General features: G+C 60.3%; 1 protein-coding gene across 1 annotated transcript in view; it reads right to left on the bottom strand.

Annotated features, from left to right (window-relative positions):
• Window positions 1-2,079: 2,079 nt before the first annotated feature.
• The window catches only part of LOC148828960 (carnitine O-palmitoyltransferase 1, liver isoform-like), a 34,963-nt gene continuing 17,562 nt past the window's right edge, over window positions 2,080-19,480 (bottom strand). Inside the window, exons 2-18 of the mRNA XM_088923707.1 lie at window positions 17,990-18,131; window positions 17,678-17,817; window positions 16,692-16,863; window positions 16,362-16,463; window positions 16,093-16,230; window positions 15,894-15,971; window positions 14,409-14,516; window positions 13,800-13,887; window positions 7,981-8,176; window positions 6,815-7,003; window positions 6,632-6,737; window positions 4,924-5,040; window positions 4,680-4,844; window positions 4,292-4,420; window positions 3,407-3,562; window positions 2,510-2,623; window positions 2,080-2,299 (exon numbers count right to left, since the gene is read on the bottom strand). Of these exons, the coding sequence (XP_088779833.1) occupies window positions 2,171-2,299; window positions 2,510-2,623; window positions 3,407-3,562; window positions 4,292-4,420; window positions 4,680-4,844; window positions 4,924-5,040; window positions 6,632-6,737; window positions 6,815-7,003; window positions 7,981-8,176; window positions 13,800-13,887; window positions 14,409-14,516; window positions 15,894-15,971; window positions 16,093-16,230; window positions 16,362-16,463; window positions 16,692-16,863; window positions 17,678-17,817; window positions 17,990-18,130 (2,268 nt within the window). The 5' untranslated portion in view covers window position 18,131 and the 3' untranslated portion in view covers window positions 2,080-2,170. The remainder of the gene's footprint in view (window positions 2,300-2,509; window positions 2,624-3,406; window positions 3,563-4,291; window positions 4,421-4,679; window positions 4,845-4,923; window positions 5,041-6,631; window positions 6,738-6,814; window positions 7,004-7,980; window positions 8,177-13,799; window positions 13,888-14,408; window positions 14,517-15,893; window positions 15,972-16,092; window positions 16,231-16,361; window positions 16,464-16,691; window positions 16,864-17,677; window positions 17,818-17,989; window positions 18,132-19,480) is intronic.

The raw sequence follows: 19,480 nt of genomic DNA, 5'->3' as shown, positions 1-19,480 counted from the left end.
AGAGACCAGGGTGGGAGGGAGAGAGAGGAGAGAGAGAGGGGAGAGAGAGACGGAGAGAGGAGGAGAGAGAGGGGAGAGAGAGAGGGAGGAGAGACAGGGTGGGAGAGAGAGAGAGAGAGAGAGAGAGAGAGAGACAGGGTGGGAGGGAGAGAGAGAGAGAGGGAGAGAGAGACAGGGTGGGAGAGGAGAGAGAGAGGGAGAGAGAGAGAGGGAGAGAGAGACAGGGTGGGAGAGAGAGAGAGGAGAGAGGGAGGGGAGAGACAGGGTGGGAGAGAGAGAGAGAGAGGGAGAGAGAGAGGGAGAGGGAGAGACAGGGTGGGAGAGAGGAGAGAGAGAGGGGAGAGAGAGAGAGAGGGGAGGAGAGACAGGGTGGAGGAGAGAGAGGAGAGAGGGAGGGGAGAGACAGGGTGGAGAGAGAGAGGGAGAGAGACAGGGTGGAGAGAGAGAGAGAGGAGAGAGGGAGGGAGAGACAGGGTGGGAGAGAGAGAGAGAGAGGGGAGAGAGAGAGAGAGGGGAGAGAGAGACAGGGTGGGGAGAGAGAGAGAGGGAGAGAGGGAGGGGAGAGACAGGGTGGGAGAGAGAGAGGGGAGAGAGACAGGGTGGGAGAGAGAGAGAGGAGAGAGGGAGGGGAGAGACAGGGTGGGAGAGAGAGAGAGAGAGAGGGAGAGAGAGACAGGGTGGGAGAGAGAGAGAGAGAGGGGAGAGAGAGAGGGGAGAGAGAGACAGGGTGGAGAGAGAGAGAGAGAGGGGAGAGAGAGACAGGGTGGGAGAGAGAGAGAGGGGGAGAGAGAGAGAGGGGAGAGAGAGAAGGGGGGAGAGAGAGAGGAGAGAGAGAGGGGAGAGAGACAGGGTGGGAGGGAGAGAGAGAGGAGAGAGGGAGGGGAGAGACAGGGTGGGAGAGAGAGAGAGAGAGGGAGAGAGAGAGGGGAGAGAGAGACAGGGTGGGAGAGAGAGAGAGAGAGGGGAGAGAGAGAGAGGGGAGAGAGAGAAGGGTGGGAGAGAGAGAGAGGAGAGAGGGAGGGAGAGACAGGGTGGGAGAGAGAGAGGGGAGAGAGACAGGGTGGGAGAGAGAGAGAGGAGAGAGGGAGGGGAGAGACAGGGTGGGAGAGAGAGAGAGAGAGGGAGAGAGAGACAGGGTGGGAGAGAGAGAGAGAGAGGGGAGAGAGAGAGGGGAGAGAGAGACAGGGTGGGAGAGAGAGAGAGAGAGGGGAGAGAGAGACAGGGTGGGAGAGAGAGAGAGAGAGGGGGGAGAGAGAGAGAGGGAGAGAGAGACAGGGTGGGGAGAGAGAGAGAGAGAGAGGAGAGAGACAGGGTGGGAGGGAGAGAGAGAGGAGAGAGGGAGGGAGAGACAGGGTGGGAGAGAGAGAGAGAGAGGGGAGAGAGAGAGAGAGAGAGAGAGAGAGAGAGAGACAGGGTGGGAGAGAGAGAGAGAGGGGAGAGAGAGACAGGGTGGGAGAGAGAGAGAGAGAGAGGGAGAGAGAGAAGAGGGGAGAGAGAGAGAGAGACAGGGTGGGAGGAGAGAGAGAGAGAGGAGAGAGGGAGGGAGAGACAGGGTGGGAGAGAGAGAGAGAGAGGGAGGGAGAGACAGGGTGGGGAGAGAGAGAGGAGAGAGGGAGGAGAGACAGGGTGGGAGAGAGAGAGAGAGAGGGGAGAGGAGAGACAGGGTGGGAGGGAGAGAGAGAGAGGGGAGAGAGAGACAGGGTGTGAGAGAGAGAGAGGAGAGAGGGAGGGAGAGACAGGTGGGAGAGAGAGAGAGGGAGAGAGAAGAGAGAGAGAGAGAGAGGGGAGGACAGGGTGGGAGAGAGAGAGGAGAGAGGGAGGGAGAGACAGGGTGGGAGAGAGAGAGAGAGAGGGGAGGGGAGAGACAGGGTGGGAGAGAGAGAGGGAGAGAGGGGAGAGAGAGACAGGGTGGGAGAGAGAGAGGAGAGAGGGAGGGGAGAGACAGGGTGGGAGAGGAGGAGAGAGAAGGGGGAGAGAGAGAGGAGAGAGGGAGGGGAGAGACAGGGTGGGAGGAGAGAGAGAGGAGAGAGGGAGGGGAGAGACAGGGTGGGAGAGAGAGAGGAGAGGGAGGGGAGAGACAGGGTGGGAAGGGGTGTTGGGGGAGAGAGAGGGTGGGAGGAGGAGAGGGAGAGGGGTTACGAAGGGGGTTTCCAAAAGACAGCCTGCAGTGTCAACAGGCTGCAGGTGTGTATTTCCGCAGACTCACAGTCTCCGGGCTGGAATGCTTGCAGGAGATGTGAAAGTTGATCATGTTCTCCCCCACGATGATGTAGGACACGCCGTAGCCATCGTCCGCGACCTGACAGGAGGAGCGAGACAGCGGCTCAGTGGGCTCTCCCACACTGGCGTATCCCAGAACACCTACTTCCTGTCCACGCGCCCACCAGGGGGCGGAGCCTGCACGACGGCGGACTCGTCGTCTCAAACCTGAATTTCGCACAGAAGCAGCCTCCATCTCCTCGTGGAGCAGCTGCAGCTGGTAATTAACTGGTAATTAGACATGTCTCACCGGTCCGAATCCACCCCCACAGGAGATGTACTCTGGGTGATTCACCAGGTCAAACAGCTCCACCTGCTGGACGGGAGTCTGACTGGTGGACAGACGCCAGGGCTCAGAGAGGACCTGAGAGACAGAGACAGAGAGGGGTTAATACACACACACTGACTGGACACTCCAGTACATTAACACTGCACTGAGAGAGAGAGGGGTTAATACACACACACTGACTGGACACTCCAGTACATTAACACTGCACTGAGAGAGAGGGGTTAATACACACACACTGACTGGACACTCCAGTACATGAACACTGCACTGAGAGAGAGAGGGGTTAATACAGACACACTGACTGGACACTCCAGTACATTAACACTGCACTGAGAGAGAGAGGGGTTAATACAGACACACTGACTGAACACTCCAGTACATTAACACTGCACTGAGAGAGAGAGGGGTTAATACACACACACTGACTGGACACTCCAGTACATTAACACTGCACTGAGAGAGAGAGGGGTTCATACACACACACTGACTGGACACTCCAGTACATGAACACTGCACTGAGAGAGAGAGGGGTTAATACACACACACTGACTGGACACTCCAGTACATGAACACTGCACTGAGAGAGAGAGGGGTTAATACTGACACACTGACTGGACACTCCAGTACATGAACACTGCACTGAGAGAGAGAGGGGTTAATACACACACACTGACTGGATACTCCAGTACATTAACACTGCACTGAGAGAGAGAGGGGTTAATACACACACACTGACTGGACACTCCAGTACATGAACACTGCACTGAGAGAGAACAGGAGCAGAGTGTGTGAAGGATGAAAACGGAGACAGAGACGTGAGAATGAGTTGCGGAGACAGTCCCTCACTGCTCTGCTCACCTCCTTCAGAAAGGGGGACTCCACTCCCAGGTACTTGGACACCACGTACAGGCAGAAGAGGTGCCTGTCGATGCCCGACCCCGTCATGGCCAGCCGGTACAGGTTCTGGTGCTTTTCCGAGGCCAATCGGAAGAGCCGCCTGCAAGTCTCCGCGTCCTGGGGTGGGACAGAGAGAGAGAGAGGGAGAGGAAGGGTGGAGTTTCAGTGCCAGTGTCCCTCAGGACTGGACAGGACAGAGCATCACTTGATCTGTGCTTCACAAGCAAGGGAGACTCTGCAGCTGTGTCCCCTCGACTGGAGAGACATGTACTCCCCAAGAACTCCCCCTGCTTTCATCTCGGTGTACTCCTCCCCCTCCCTCTCAGCCCCTCCCCCTGCTCCAGGAGCTCCTCCCCCTCCCTCTCAGCCCCTCCCCTCCCCCTGATCCAGGAGCCCCTCCCACCGCCTCTCAGCTCCTCCCCCTGCTCCAGGAGCCCCTCCCACCGCCTCTCAGCTCCTCCCCCTGCTCCAGGAGCTCCTCCCCCTCCCTCTCAGCCCCTCCCCTCCCACTGATCCAGGAGCCCCTCCCACTCCCTCTCAGCCCCTCCCTTCCCCCTGCTGCAGGAGCTCCTCCCCCTCCCTCTCAGCCCCTCCCCTCCCACTGATCCAGGAGCCCCTCCCACTCCCTCTCAGCCCCTTCCCTCCCCCTGCTGCAGGAGCTCCTCCCACCCCCTCTCAGCTCCTCCCCCTGTTCCGGGAGCTCCTCCCACCACCTCTCAGCTCCTCCCCCTGCTCCAGGAACCCCTCCCACTCCCTCTCAGCTCCTCCCCCTGCTCCAGGAACCCCTCCCACTCCCTCTCAGCTCCTCCCCCTGCTCCAGGAACCCCTCCCACTCCCTCTCAGTACCTCCCCCCGCTCCAGCGCAGTGACGAAGGCAGAGCTCTCCGTGGTGCAGGACCGCACCGTCTCCGTCCGGCCCTCCTTGAACAGGCGGGTCATGGAGGCCTCGTAGGTCAGGCAGAACTTGCCCTTGTCCTGAGGAGAGTGAGAGAGTGAGAGTGACTGGACTAGACCGGGCTGGACTAGGGAGTCTGATCACCAACTCTATCCTTCATGCTTTTCACACGTACTCACAAGAAGACTTGTGCACACAATGGGACACACTGGGAGGCACAGGGAGGCACAGGGGGACACACCTGGAGGCACAGGGACACACTGGGACACACTGGGAGGCACAGGGACACACTGGGACACACCTGGAGGCACAGGGACACAGGGGGACACACCCACTCACCCTGTAGTGAGCCAGCTGCAGGGCCAGCTGGATGAAGGCGTCGGGGCTGATTCGACACTTCTTGATCTGGCCTTTTCCGAACGTCCGGAACGGGAGAACATGGAAATCCACGTCTTCCGCCAGAGCCTGGGCCACGGCCAGGGACTCCCCGATCACCTCCCGACACTGCGGAGACGGGCGGCAGGCTCAGGCGGGCGCTCGGATGTCCCGACGGGACAGGGCCAGCGGCGGGACGGGCACGTACCTCGGCCGGGACGTCCCAGGACAGCCGCTGGGGCGCGGGCAGCGTCGGGTCCACCTCGCCCTTGCAGAAGCCGTCCTCGCTGTAGCCCAGCTGGAAGCAGTCCGTGGCCAAGACGTACTGGACAGGGAGACGGAAGAGACAAGCCCAGCTCACTCCTGAGCTCACTCCTGCCTCGGTCTCACTCTCCCTCACCCCCCCTCCCTCACCCCTGCCCGTCTCACTCTCCCTCACCCCTCCTCGCTCACTCCTGCCTCGGTCTCACTCTCCCTCACCCCCCCTCCCTCACCCCTGCCCGTCTCACTCTCCCTCACCCCTCCTCGCTCACTCCTGCCTCGGTCTCACTCTCTCTCACCCCTCCTCGCTCACTCCTGCCCGTCTCACTCTCCCTCACCCCTCCACGCTCACTCCTGCCTCGGTCTCACTCTCCCTCACCCCTCCTCGCTCACTCCTGCCTCGGTCTCACTCTCCCTCACCCCTCCTCGCTCACTCCTGCCTCGGTCTCACTCTCCCTCACCCCTCCTCGCTCACTCCTGCCTTGGTCTCACTCTCCCTCACCCCTCCTCGCTCACTCCTGCCTCGGTCTCACTCTCCCTCACCCCTTCTCGCTCACTCCTGCCCGTCTCACTCTCCCTCACCCCTCCTCGCTCACTCCTGCCTCGGTCTCACTCTCCCTCACCCCTCCTCGCTCACTCCTGCCTCGGTCTCACTCTCTCTCACCCCTCCTCGCTCACTCCTGCCCGTCTCACTCTCTCTCACCCCTCCTCGCTCACTCCTGCCTCGGTCTCACTCTCCCTCACCCCCCCTCCCTCACCCCTGCCCGTCTCACTCTCCCTCACCCCTCCACGCTCACTCCTGCCTCGGTCTCACTCTCCCTCACCCCTCCTCGCTCACTCCTGCCCGTCTCACTCTCCCTCACCCCTCCTCGCTCACTCCTGCCTCGGTCTCACTCTCTCTCATCCCTCCTCGCTCACTCCTGCCCGTCTCACTCTCTCTCACCCCTCCTCGCTCACTCCTGCCTCGGTCTCACTCTCCCTCACCCGTCTCACTCTCCCTCACCCCTCCACGCTCACTCCTGCCTCGGTCTCACTCTCCCTCACCCCTTCTCGCTCACTCCTGCCCGTCTCACTCTCCCTCACCCCTCCTCGCTCACTCCTGCCTCGGTCTCACTCTCCCTCACCCCTCCTCGCTCACTCCTGCCTCGGTCTCACTCTCCCTCACCCCTCCTCGCTCACTCCTGCCTCGGTCTCACTCTCCCTCACCCCTCCTCGCTCACTCCTGCCTCGGTCTCACTCTCTCTCACCCCTCCTCGCTCACTCCTGCCCGTCTCACTCTCTCTCACCCCTCCTCGCTCACTCCTGCCTCGGTCTCACTCTCCCTCACCCCCCCTCGCTCACTCCTGCCTCGGTCTCACTCTCCCTCACCCCTCCTCGCTCGCTCCTGCCTCGGTCTCACTCTCCCTCACCCCTCCTCGCTCGCTCCTGCCTCGGTCTCACTCTCCCTCACCCCTCCTCGCTCGCTCCTGCCTCGGTCTCACTCTCCCTCACCCCTCCTCGCTCGCTCCTGCCTCGGTCTCACTCTCCCTCACCCCTCCTCGCTCACTCCTGCCTTGGTCTCACTCTCCCTCACCCCTCCTCGCTCACTCCTGCCTCGGTCTCACTCTCCCTCACCCCTCCTCGCTCACTCCTGCCTCGGTCTCACTCTCCCTCACCTCCCACAGGTGTGCGACGATGGGGGCGTCGGCCCAGGAGTGCTCAGCGTTCAGGCCGATCTTGCCGTTCTTGTAGATGACGAAGGAGAAGGACTTGTCGAACCACCTGACAGAGAGAGCGTGGGGTTAACATGGGCGCCTGGCGCCGGGCGCAGGTGGACACGGGCCGAGAGCGGACAGCACCTGTCGTAGCAGCGCCCGTGCAGCAGGGACTTGGCATAGCTGTCCAGGCTCTTGCTGGGGTCGTCTCCCCTCATGCCTTGCTCCTCGTCGTCCAGCGTGACGAAGAACGCCGCCTTCTCGATGATGTCCAGGGACCGGCGGTTCTTCCCCAAGCTGAAGTAGGCCTTCCGAGCGCGCGCCCAGGGGACTCTGGGGGAGAGAGGGAGAAACGGACTCAAAACTCGCTGGCTGGTCATCCGCACCTGTGCCAGGTGAGGCAGTGCCTGTGCCAGGTGTGTTACTGCTCATGTCAGGTGAGGCGGTGCCTGTGCCAGGTGTGTTACTCCTCATGTCAGGTGAGGCAGTGCCTGTGCCAGGTGTGTTACTGCTCATGTCAGGTGAGGCAGTGCCTGTGCCAGGTGTGTTACTGCTCATGTCAGGTGAGGCAGTGCCTGTGCCAGGTGTGTTACTGCTCATGTCAGGTGAGGCAATACCTGTGCCAGGTGTGTTACTGCTCATGTCAGGTGAGGCGGTGCCTGTGCCAGGTGTGTTACTGCTCATGTCAGGTGAGGCGGTGCCTGTGCCAGGTGTGTTACTGCTCATGTCAGGTGAGGCAATACCTGTGCCAGGTGTGTTACTGCTCATGTCAGGTGAGGCGGTGCCTGTGCCAGGTGTGTTACTGCTCATGTCAGGTGAGGCGGTGCCTGTGCCAGGTGTGTTACTGCTCATGTCAGGTGAGGCGGTGCCTGTGCCAGGTGTGTTACTGCTCATGTCAGGTGAGGCGGTGCCTGTGCCAGGTGTGTTACTGCTCAAGTCAGGTGAGGCGGTGCCTGTGCCAGGTGTGTTACTGCTCATGTCAGGTGAGGCGGTGCCTGTGCCAGGTGTGTTACTGCTCATGTCAGGTGAGGCGGTGCCTGTGCCAGGTGTGTTACTGCTCATGTCAGGTGAGGCGGTGCCTGTGCCAGGTGTGTTACTGCTCATGTCAGGTGAGGCGGTGCCTGTGCCAGGTGTGTTACTGCTCAAGTCAGGTGAGGCAGTGCCTGTGCCAGGTGTGTTACTGCTCATGTCAGGTGAGGCGGTGCCTGTGCCAGGTGTGTTACTGCTCATGTCAGGTGAGGCGGTGCCTGTGCCAGGTGTGTTACTGCTCAAGTCAGGTGAGGCGGTGCCTGTGCCAGGTGAGGCAGTACCTGTCTCCAGCAGTCAGGGCCCCCAGTTTCTCCTCACCAGGCTGGGGGGTCGAGGGGTCATCTAGGATCTTCTGTATCTGGCTCTGGATTTCCCGCGGAGAGAGGAGGCGCCCTGCCTGGTACAGCCACAGTCGGAAATAGCGCCCCCTGTGGAAAACTGCCACATGGTCACTGTCTTGCCAATGCTGGAGGGAGTCTGGGGGCGAGACAGAAACAGAGGAAGGAAAGAGTGAGTGAGCCAGAAGAGGTGGAGAATGATGGGGAGAGAGGAGTGTAAATACAGACAAGACTGGACTCTACAGTACGTTCACACTACAGGAAGAGAGGAGCGTTGCCAACAGAGAGACAATGGGGCTTGTGCAGAAAGAGATGGAGTAAATTGCGATCAGTTTTAACCACAGTAAGGAGAAACTCATTTCACTGTCACAGGGTGGGATGGAAGTGTACACAAAGGCTCGGAAAAGACAACAGACAAAAGCTCACCGGTCCAGTCTGGGTCACGCTGTACCCCTACAGTCCAGAGATCACCGGTCCAGTCTGGGTCACGCTGTACCCCCACAGTCCAGAGATCGCCGGTCCAGTCTGGGTCACGCTGTACCCCCACAGTCCAGAGATCGCCGGTCCAGTCTGGGTCACGCTGTACCCCCACAGTCCAGAGATCGCCGGTCCAGTCTGGGTCACGCTGTACCCCCACAGTCCAGAGATCGCCGGTCCAGTCTGGGTCACGCTGTACCCCCACAGTCCAGAGATCGCCGGTCCAGTCTGGGTCACGCTGTACCCCCACAGTCCAGAGATCGCCGGTCCAGTCTGGGTCACGCTGTACCCCTACAGTCCAGAGATCGCCGGTCCAGTCTGGGTCACGCTGTACCCCCACAGTCCAGAGATCGCCGGTCCAGTCTGGGTCACGCTGTACCCCCACAGTCCAGAGATCGCCGGTCCAGTCTGGGTCACGCTGTACCCCTACAGTCCAGAGATCGCCGGTCCAGTCTGGGTCACACTGTACCCCCACAGTCCAGAGATCGCCGGTCCAGTCTGGGTCACGCTGTACCCCTACAGTCCAGAGATCGCCGGTCCAGTCTGGGACACGCTGTACCCCTACAGTCCAGAGATCGCCGGTCCAGTCTGGGTCACGCTGTACCCCTACAGTCCAGAGATTGCCGGTCCAGTCTGGGTCACACTGTACCCCCACAGTCCAGAGATCGCTGGTCCAGTCTGGTCACACTGTACCCCTACAGTCCAGAGATCGCTGGTCCAGTCTGGGTCACACTGTACCCCCACAGTCCAGAGATCACTGGTCCAGTCTGGTCACACTGTACCCCTACAGTCCAGAGATCACTGGTCCAGTCTGGGTCACACTGTACCCCTACAGTCCAGAGATCGCCGGTCCAGTCTGGGTCACACTGTACCCCTACAGTCCAGAGATCACTGGTCCAGTCTGGGTCACACTGTACCCCCACAGTCCAGAGATCACCGGTCCAGTCTGGTCACACTGTACCCCTACAGTCCAGAGATCACCGGTCCAGTCTGGTCACACTGTACCCCTACAGTCCAGAGATCGCTGGTCCAGTCTGGGTCACACTGTACCCCCACAGTCCAGAGATCACTGGTCCAGTCTGGGTCACACTGTACCCCCACAGTCCCCACAGGAATCCCTACTTGGGAATGTGGGAGAAGGCACAAGTGGGAATTCGGACCCTGAGCCCAGGTGCTGGTGTGCAAAGGAACGAAGGATTGTGGGGGGGGGGGGGCTGTGAGGACTGAGGTGCTGTTGCCCCCCAAGAGAAGAACAGGGCAAAGCAGGTCAGGGGCGCCCAGTACAGGCGGGGGACCCCCAGTACAAGAAAGACCTGTGGACCCCTGTCGATGAGGAGCAGTCCCGCCAGCGAAGCAGGGAGGGATGCTGTCTGGGACAGGAGACCCCCACGCGCAGAGGAGACCCCTTCGGAAAGCACGGAGGGGCAGGTCTAACAGGAGACGGGGACGGACTCTTGGGTGTCCTGCAGAGACCCCTCCAGCACGAGTCCTACTGTCCACAGCGTCCCGGTCCAGTGGGGGTGCCGGACAGAGCGAGAGAGAGGCACGGGGACACAGGGAGGGAGGGGGGAGGGATGGGGTGGAGAGAGAGACGAGTGGGGTACCTGTGAGCTCTCCAGGACAGCGGCAGGAATTAAACATCCTCTCACACTGATAGGAGCAGCAAGGAACTGAGTCTCTGATTAACCACTGAGCCAGCGACAGAGAAGAGGGAGGGAGTGAGAGTGAGAGAACAGCGTTAGCAGCAGGCCACCCTCCACCTTCGCAGAGAGACACACAAACACAGCGCACAGCACTGAGCCCACGGCCCACAGCACACAGCCCAGAGCCCACTGCCCACAGCCCAGAGCACACAGCCCAGAGCCCACTGCCCACAGCCCACAGCCCACTGCCCACAGCCCACAGCCCACAGCACTGAGCCCACTGCCCACAGCACACAGCCCAGAGCCCACAGACCAGAGCTCTGAGCCCAGAGCTCTGAGCCCACTGCCCACAGCCCACAGCACTGAGCCCACTGCCCACAGCACACAGCCCACAGCACTGAGCCCACTGCCCACAGCCCAGAGCTGTGAGCCCACAGCCCAGAGCTGTGAGCCCACAGCCCACAACACACAGCCCAGAGCTCTGAGCCCACAGCCCACAGCTGTGAGCCCACAGCACACAGCACTGAGCCCACTGCCCACAGCACACAGCCCAGAGCTCTGAGCCCACTGCCCACAGCACACAGCCCAGAGCTCTGAGCCCACAGCACACAGCCCAGAGCTCTGAGCCCACAGCACACAGCCCACAGCACTGAGCCCACTGCCCACAGCACACAGCCCACAGCCCAGAGCTGTGAGCCCACAGCCCACAACACACAGCCCAGAGCTCTGAGCCCACAGCCCACAGCTGTGAGCCCACAGCACACAGCTCTGAGCCCACTGCCCACAGCACACAGCCCAGAGCTCTGAGCCCACAGCACACAGCCCACAGCACTGAGCCCACTGCCCACAGCACACAGCCCACAGCACTGAGCCCACTGCCCACAGCACACAGCCCAGAGCTGTGAGCCCACTGCCCACAGCACACAGCCCACAGCACACAGCCCACTGCCCACAGCACACAGCCCACAGCACTGAGCCCACTGCCCACAGCACACAGCCCAGAGCCCACAGACCAGAGCTCTGAGCCCAGAGCTCTGAGCCCACTGCCCACAGCACACAGCCCACAGCACTGAGCCCACTGCCCACAGCACACAGCCCACAGCCCAGAGCTGTGAGCCCACAGCCCACAACACACAGCCCAGAGCTCTGAGCCCACAGCCCACAGCTGTGAGCCCACAGCACACAGCACTGAGCCCACTGCCCACAGCACACAGCCCAGAGCTCTGAGCCCACTGCCCACAGCACACAGCCCAGAGCTCTGAGCCCACAGCACACAGCACACAGCCCACAGCCCAGAGCTGTGAGCCCACAGCCCACAACACACAGCCCAGAGCTCTGAGCCCACAGCACACAGCTCTGAGCCCACTGCCCACAGCACACAGCCCAGAGCTCTGAGCCCACAGCACACAGCCCACAGCACTGAGCCCACTGCCCACAGCACACAGCCCACAGCACACAGCCCACTGCCCACAGCCCAGAGCTGTGAGCCCACTGCCCACAGCACACAGCCCAGAGCTGTGAGCCCACAGCACACAGCACTGAGCCCATTGCCCACAGCACACAGCCCAGAGCTCTGAGCCCACAGCCCACAGCCCAGAGCTTTGAGCCCACAACACACAGCCACAGCACTGAGCCCACTGCCCACAGCACACAGCCAAGAGCTGTGAGCCCACAGCACACAGCACTGAGCCCACTGCCCACAGCACACAGCCCAGAGCTCTGAGCCCACTGCCCACACCCCACAGCCCACAGCACTGAGCCCACTGCCCACAGCACACAGCCCACAGCACTGAGCCCACTGCCCACAGCACACAGCACTGTGCCCACTGCCCACAGCACACAGCCCAGAGCTCTGAGCCCACAGCACTGAGCCCACTGCCCACAGCACACAGCCCAGAGCTGAGCCCACAGCACACAGTCCACAGCACACAGCCCAGAGCTCTGAGCCCACTGCCCACAGCACACAGCCCAGAGCACTGAGCCCACTGCCCACAGCACACAGCACTGAGCCCACTGCCCACAGCCCAGAGCTCTGAGCCCACAGCACACAGCACTGAGCCCACTGCCCACAGCACACAGCCCAGAGCCGAGCCCACAGCACACAGCCCACAGCACACAGCACTGAGCCCACAGCACACAGCCCAGAGCTCTGAGCCAACTGCCCACTGCCCACAGCAAACAGCCCAGAGCTCTGTGCCCACTGCCCACAGCACTGAGCCCACTGCCCACAGCACACAGCCCAGAGCTGTGAGCCCACAGCACACAGCACACAGCACTGAGCCCACTGCCCACAGCACACAGCCCAGAGCTCTGAGCCCACAGCACACAGCACACAGCACACAGCCCAGAGCTCTGAGCCCACAGCACACAGCCCACAGCACTGGGGGTAGAGCTCTGAACCCACAGCACTGAGCCCACTGCCCACAGCACACAGCCCAGAGCTCTGAGCCCACTGCCCACTGCCCACAGCACACAGCCCACAACTCACAGCACTGAGCACTGAGCCCACAACCCACAGCACTCAGCATTGAGCTCTCAGCACTGAGCCCACAACCCACAGCACTGAGCCCACAGCACTCAGCATTGAGCCCACAGCCCACAACCCTGAGCTCTCAGCACTGAGCCCACAACCCACAGCACTGAGACCACAGCACTGAGCATTGAGACCACAGCCTTAAGCCCACAACCCACAGTACTGAGCCCACAGCAATGAGCACTGAGCCCACAACCCACAGCACTAAGCCCAGAGCCCACAGCACTCAGCGCTCACAGCCCACAGCGCACAGCCCACAGCCCACAGCCCACAGCCCACAGCCCACAGCCCACAGCCCACAGCCCACAGCCCACAGCCCAGTCAGTGTGTCTGTATTAACAGTCAGTCACTGAGCCAGTTCACACCCTTTACTCATAAAGACAGCAGGAATCACTTCAGATCTTCACACTGACCTGTCTGACCTACCACTGGGGGCTTCGACCACCAGACTCAGGTCCACTAATTCCTGACTGGCAACCAACCGGTGCAGAAAGAGGCCTCCAGGTGAGACTCTCCCCCCCCGAGACTCCCCTGCCTCCGAGACTCTCTCCCCCCGGCCGTGCCCCCCGAGACTCTCCTCCTGAGCCAGACCCAGCTGGAGCTGGAGATCCCAGGAGTCTGCTGTCTCTCGGACAAGCTCTTCCTCTTCCGGCACAGCACAAACACCACGCCGGCCCTTCCTGCCGGGAAACATCCAAGCTTTCCTAGCGCCTTCCTGGCCAGGTCCTGCCTCACACAGCCGACTCCTCGGCACACGGAAACTCTCAGTCACCGCGGCCACACTGCCCGAGGGGGCGTGGCGTAACCGGGGGCGTGGCGTAACCGCGGGCACGCTGCCCGAGGGGGCGTGGCGTAACCGCGGGCACGCTGCCCGAGGGGGCGTGGCGTAACCGCGGCCACGCTGCCCGAGGGGGCGTGGCGTAACCGCGGCCACGCTGCCCGAGGGGGTGTGGCGTAACCGCGGCCACGCTGCCCGAGGGGGCGTGGCGTAACCCGAGCACTGCGGGGCCCCCCAGGGCCCGACAGAACACTTCCTGCAGCCCTGCGAGCCGGGAGCTGCGGATTACTGCGGACGGTCGGTGGCGACCGGGCCAGAACTCCTGCATTACCGGTCTCCTCTCCGGGAACGCGGCTGGTGTTGAAAATCCTCTCACACTGGGCAGCACACAGGGGGATGATGGTACCAGGGACACGACTCTGAGGCGGGGGGGTCAGGGGTCACACACGGGAGAGAGGGAGAGAGACAATGGAGAGGGAATGAGATTCGGGCGGCAGACACCAGCTCACACTCCTGCCTGGGACTGGGGGGGTGATGATGGACAAACACTCTGAACCAAACACCTGCAGCGTCTCCCACTGCTCTGTACCTGTCTATGGGTGATTATAGTATCAGTTAATAATCTATTACCCCTCTCTCTCTCAGTGCAGTGTTAATGTACTGGAGTGTCCAGTCAGTGTGTCTGTATTAACCCCTCTCTCTCTCTCAGTGCAGTGTTAATGTACTGGAGTGTCCAGTCAGTGTGTGTGTATTAACCCCTCTCTCTCTCTCAGTGCAGTGTTAATGTACTGGAGTGTCCAGTCAGTGTGTGTGTATTAACCCCTCTCTCTCTCAGTGCAGTGTTAATGTACTGGAGTGTCCAGTCAGTGTGTCTGTATTAACCCCTCTCTCTCTCAGTGCAGTGTCCAGTCAGTGTGGACAGCAGGCTGGTGTGACTCACCGGCTTGATCTCCTCTCGGTTCAGTTTCCTGCGGTACAGGAAGCAGGCATGGATGGCGTTTCCGGCTCGTGCTGCCTGGACAGGCGTCGGAGTGACATACATGAAGTCCTGGAGAGATGGACAGAGACACGCTGTCCTCAGAGAGATGCTCTGAGGGAACACAGACAGTCTTGCCATCAGGCAGACTGAAGTGGAGCCTTGAGCCTTGAACCCTTCTACTTGAATTCAGCAGACAAATGTCTTGAACCCTTCTACTTGAATTCAGCAGACAAATGTGCTCCTGGCGAGCTCTGTGTGCTCTGTGTGCTCTCGGCGTGCTCTGTGTGCTCTCAGCAAGCTCTGTGTGCTCTGTGTGCTCTCGGCGTGCTCTGTGTGCTCTCAGCGTGCTCTCAGCCAACTCTGTGTGTTCTGTGTGCTCTCAGCCAGCTCTGTGTGCTCTGTGTGTTCTGTGTGCTCTCAGCCAGCTCTGTGTGCTCTGTGTGTTCTGTGTGCTCTCAGCGTGCTCTCAGCGAGCTCTGTGTGCTCTGTGTGCTCTCGGCGAGCTCTGTGCGCTCTGTGTGCTCTCGGCGAGCTCTGTGTGCTCCCGGCGAGCTCTGTGTGCTGTGTGCTCCCAGCGAGCTCTGTGTGCTCTCAGCGTGCTCTGTCTGTTCTGTGTGCTCTCAGCGTGCTCTCAGCCAGCTCTGTGTGCTCTGTGTGTTCTGTGTGCTCTCAGCCAGCTCTGTGTGCTCTGTGTGTTCTGTGTGCTCTCAGCGTGCTCTCAGCCAGCTCTGTGTGCTCTGTGTGTTCTGTGTGCTCTCAGCGTGCTCTCAGCCAACTCTGTGTGTTCTGTGTGCTCTCAGCCAGCTCTGTGTGCTCTGTGTGTTCTGTGTGCTCTCAGCGTGCTCTCAGCGAGCTCTGTGTGCTCTGTGTGCTCTCGGCGAGCTCTGTGCGCTCTGTGTGCTCTCGGCGAGCTCTGTGTGCTCCCGGCGAGCTCTGTGTGCTGTGTGCTCCCGGCGAGCTCTGTGTGCTCTCAGCGTGCTCTGTCTGTTCTGTGTGCTCTCAGCGTGCTCTCAGCCAGCTCTGTGTGCTCTGTGTGTTCTGTGTGCTCTCAGCGTGCTCTCAGCCAGCTCTGTGTGTTCTGTGTGTTCTGTGTGCTCTCAGCGTGCTCTCGGCGAGCTGTGCGCTCTGTGTGCTCTCGGCGAGCTCTGTGTGCTCCCGGCGAGCTCTGTGTGCTCTGTGTGCTCTCGGCGAGCTCTGTGTGCTCTCAGCGTGCTCTGTCTGTTCTGTGTGCTCTCAGCGTGCTCTCAGCCAGCTCTGTGTGCTCTGTGTGCTCTCCGCTTGCTCTGTGTGCTCTGTGTGCTCTCAGCTTGCTCTGTGTGCTCTGTGTGTTCTGTGTGCTCTCAGCATGCTCTCAGCCAGCTCTGTGTGCTCTGTGTGCTCTCCGCTTGCTCCGTGTGCTCCGTGTGCTCTCGGCGTGCTCTCTGCGTGCTCTCGGCGTGCTCTCACCATGCCGTAGTAGTTGCTGTTGACCATGATGGGGCCGCGGCTGCGCAGGTAGATGTACTCCTCCCACCAGTCGCTGACCTGAGGGACAGAGACGGCAAGTGTGAGCGAGGCAGGGGCACCCTGGGGCGACACCCTGGGGCGACACCCTGGGGCGACAGCACACAGGGAATCTGCGCCCCACAGGCAGCCCAACACTCACGTAGTTAGACGCCCAGAGAGCCTTGAGCTTGAGGTACCACTGCAGCCGGGGGCCCAGACTGTGCTCGAACTCCCCGGCCAGGCAGGACATGCGCCTGTACTGCTCCTCCTCCAGCAGGGGGCGCACCGACTCCAGGTACTGAGGGGAGATGGAGGGTGGAGTCAGTACAGCAGGCAGACCTGGGCTTGGCCCAGTGAGAGAGAGAGAGAGAGAGAGCCCAGATCCGGGCAGGTGGGCCCAGAGAGAGAGACAGGGCCGCCTGGACTCACCCTGCTCACTGTGTCCTTGATGCGGGGGACGGGCAGGTGAGGGAGGGACCCCTGGTAGCTGTAGAGCAGAGGCTTCCTGCCCGAGAAGATCCTGACCAGCGCCTGGGAGACAGGAGAGAGGGGGAGGAGGTCAGCAACGAGCTACGTGAATGTGAGGTCCACACACCGCTCCTGGGTCTGCGGCTCCGAGTCTCGGCACACGCTTTCTGGACGGTCACCCCAACCCTCCTCCTATACCGGGGCGCCCAGATACATGAGGAAAGCTTGCAGACTCCCCCGACCCCACACCCCTGTCCGAGCTCTCGGACTGCGGCGCCCCCGGGGACTGACCAGCCAGACGCGGGTGGTGTTGGACATCTGTCCGTGCTGCTCGAACATCCAGCGGTGGTAAGACAGCAGCTGCTTCAGGATCAGCCTCATGGTCAGGATGAGGGACAGCCAGAGGGCAGTGGAGAACAGCACCGCAGACAGCACTGTCTGGGACTGGACCGACAGGGACTGACTGAGAGAGAGAGGGGTTAATACAGCACCGTCTGGGACTGGACCGACAGGGACTGACTGAGAGAGAGGGGTTAATACAGCACTACCTGGGACTGGACTGACTGAGAGAGAGAGGGGTTAATACAGCACCGTCTGGGACTGGACTGACTGAGAGAGAGAGGGGTTAATACAGCACTGCCTGGGACTGGACTGACTGAGAGAGAGGGGTTAATACAGCACTACCTGGGACTGGACTGACTGAGAGAGAGAGGGGGGTTAATACAGCACCGTCTGGGACTGGACTGACTGAGAGAGAGAGGGGTTAATACAGCACTGCCTGGGACTGGACTGACTGAGAGAGAGAGAGGGGTTAATACAGCACCGTCTGGGACTGGACTGACTGAGAGAGAGAGAGAGAGAGAGGGGGGTTAATACAGCACTGCCTGGGACTGGACTGACTGAGAGAGAGAGAGGGGTTAATACAGCACCGTCTGGGACTGGACTGACTGAGAGAGAGAGAGAGAGAGAGAGAGAGGGGGGGGTTAATACAGCACCGTCTGGGACTGGACCGACAGGGACTGACTGAGAGAGGGGGGTTAATACAGCACTGCCTGGGACTGGACTGACTGAGAGAGAGAGGGGGGTTAATACAGCACCGTCTGGGACTGGACTGACTGAGAGAGAGAGGGGTTAATACAGCACTGCCTGGGACTGGACTGACTGAGAGAGAGAGAGAGAGAGAGAGAGGGGGGTTAATACAGCACTGCCTGGGACTGGACTGACTGAGAGAGAGAATGTGTGGACACAGGTGAGCTCACCTGCACAGGTGTATTTACCTGACAGGCAGGTGCTCCTGGATCTTGGCGATCAGGCCCATGGAGGGGTCGCTGCGCGTGTACATGGTGGCCAGAATCGCGATCACGACGAAGAGCCAGGAGGATGGACTGGCAGGGTACACCCCTGTGATCACACTGTTCTGTAAGAGATAGGGGGTTAATGCAGCAAGCACACAGAGACAGACAGAGGGACAGGTCCTCACCGTGTCACACAGTCACTCAGTCCAGCGCAGTGGACACAGACAGAGGGACAGGTCCTCTCTGTGTCCACACAGTCACTCAGTCCAGCGGAGAGCAGACGCAGGGCTGTACCTTCATCCTGTTGAGCCGCTTCCTCCAGGAGCGCAGGCCAGACAGATACACCTGTCTCAGGGCCTCATGGCTCAGGTGCAGGTCGATCCCCTCAGGGGTGATGGTGAACTGGAACGCCACAGCCTGGTGAGCCTCTGCCATTCTGAGACACAGAGAGAAGGCTATTCAGGGACAGAGCTGTGTCCACAGCGACACTGTCCCAGACACTAGAAGGTTATTCACTGACAGAGCCATGTCCACAGTGACACTGTCCCAGACACTAGAAGGTTATTCACTGACAGAGCCATGTCCACAGTGACACTGTCCCAGACACTAGAAGGTTATTCAGTGTCACAGCTGTGTCCACAGTGACACTGTCCAGACACTAGAAGGTTATTCACTGAGAGAGCCGTGTCCACAGTGACACTGTCCCAGACACTAGAAGGTTATTCAGTGTCAGAGCTGTGTCCACAGTGACACTGTCCAGACACTAGAAGGTTATTCAGGGACAGAGCTGTGTCCACAGTGACACTGTCCCAGGCACTAGAAGGTTATTCAGGGACAGAGCTGTGTCCACAGTGACACTGTCCCAGACACTAGAAGGTTATTCACTGACAGAGCTGTGTCCACAGCGACACTGTCCCAGACACTAGAAGGTTATTCACTGACAGAGCTGTGTCCACAGTGACACTGTCCCAGACACTAGAAGGTTATTCAGGGACAGAGCTGTGTCCACAGTGACACTGTCCAGACACTAGAAGGTTATTCACTGACAGAGCTGTGTCCACAGTGACACTGTCCCAGACACTAGAAGGCTATTCAGGGACAGAGCTGTGTCCACAGTGACACTGTCCCAGACACTAGAAGGTTATTCAGTGTCAGAGCCGTGTCCACAGTGACACTGTCCCAGACACTAGAAGGTTATTCAGTGTCAGAGCCGTGTCCACAGTGACACTGTCCCAGACACTAGAAGGTTATTCAGTGTCAGAGCCGTGTCCACAGTGACACTGTCCCAGACACTAGAAGGTTATTCAGGGACAGAGCCGTGTCCACAGTGACACTGTCCCAGGCACTAGAAGGTTATTCAGGGACAGAGCTGTGTCCACAGTGACACTGTCCAGACACTAGAAGGTTATTCAGGGACAGAGCTGTGTCCACAGTGACACTGTCCCAGGCACTAGAAGGTTATTCAGGGACAGAGCTGTGTCCACAGTGACACTGTCCCAGACACTAGAAGGTTATTCACTGACAGAGCTGTGTCCACAGCGACACTGTCCCAGACACTAGAAGGTTATTCACTGACAGAGCTGTGTCCACAGTGACACTGTCCCAGACACTAGAAGGTTATTCAGGGACAGAGCTGTGTCCACAGTGACACTGTCCAGACACTAGAAGGTTATTCACTGACAGAGCTGTGTCCACAGTGACACTGTCCCAGACACTAGAAGGCTATTCAGGGACAGAGCCGTGTCCACAGTGACACTGTCCCAGACACTAGAAGGTTATTCAGTG

Source organism: Atractosteus spatula, chromosome 8 (genome assembly GCF_055471065.1).
Source record: "Atractosteus spatula isolate fAtrSpa1 chromosome 8, fAtrSpa1.hap1, whole genome shotgun sequence".
NCBI classification, from domain to species: domain Eukaryota; kingdom Metazoa; phylum Chordata; class Actinopteri; order Semionotiformes; family Lepisosteidae; genus Atractosteus; species Atractosteus spatula.
This window is presented reverse-complemented; position numbering and strand designations above follow the sequence as displayed.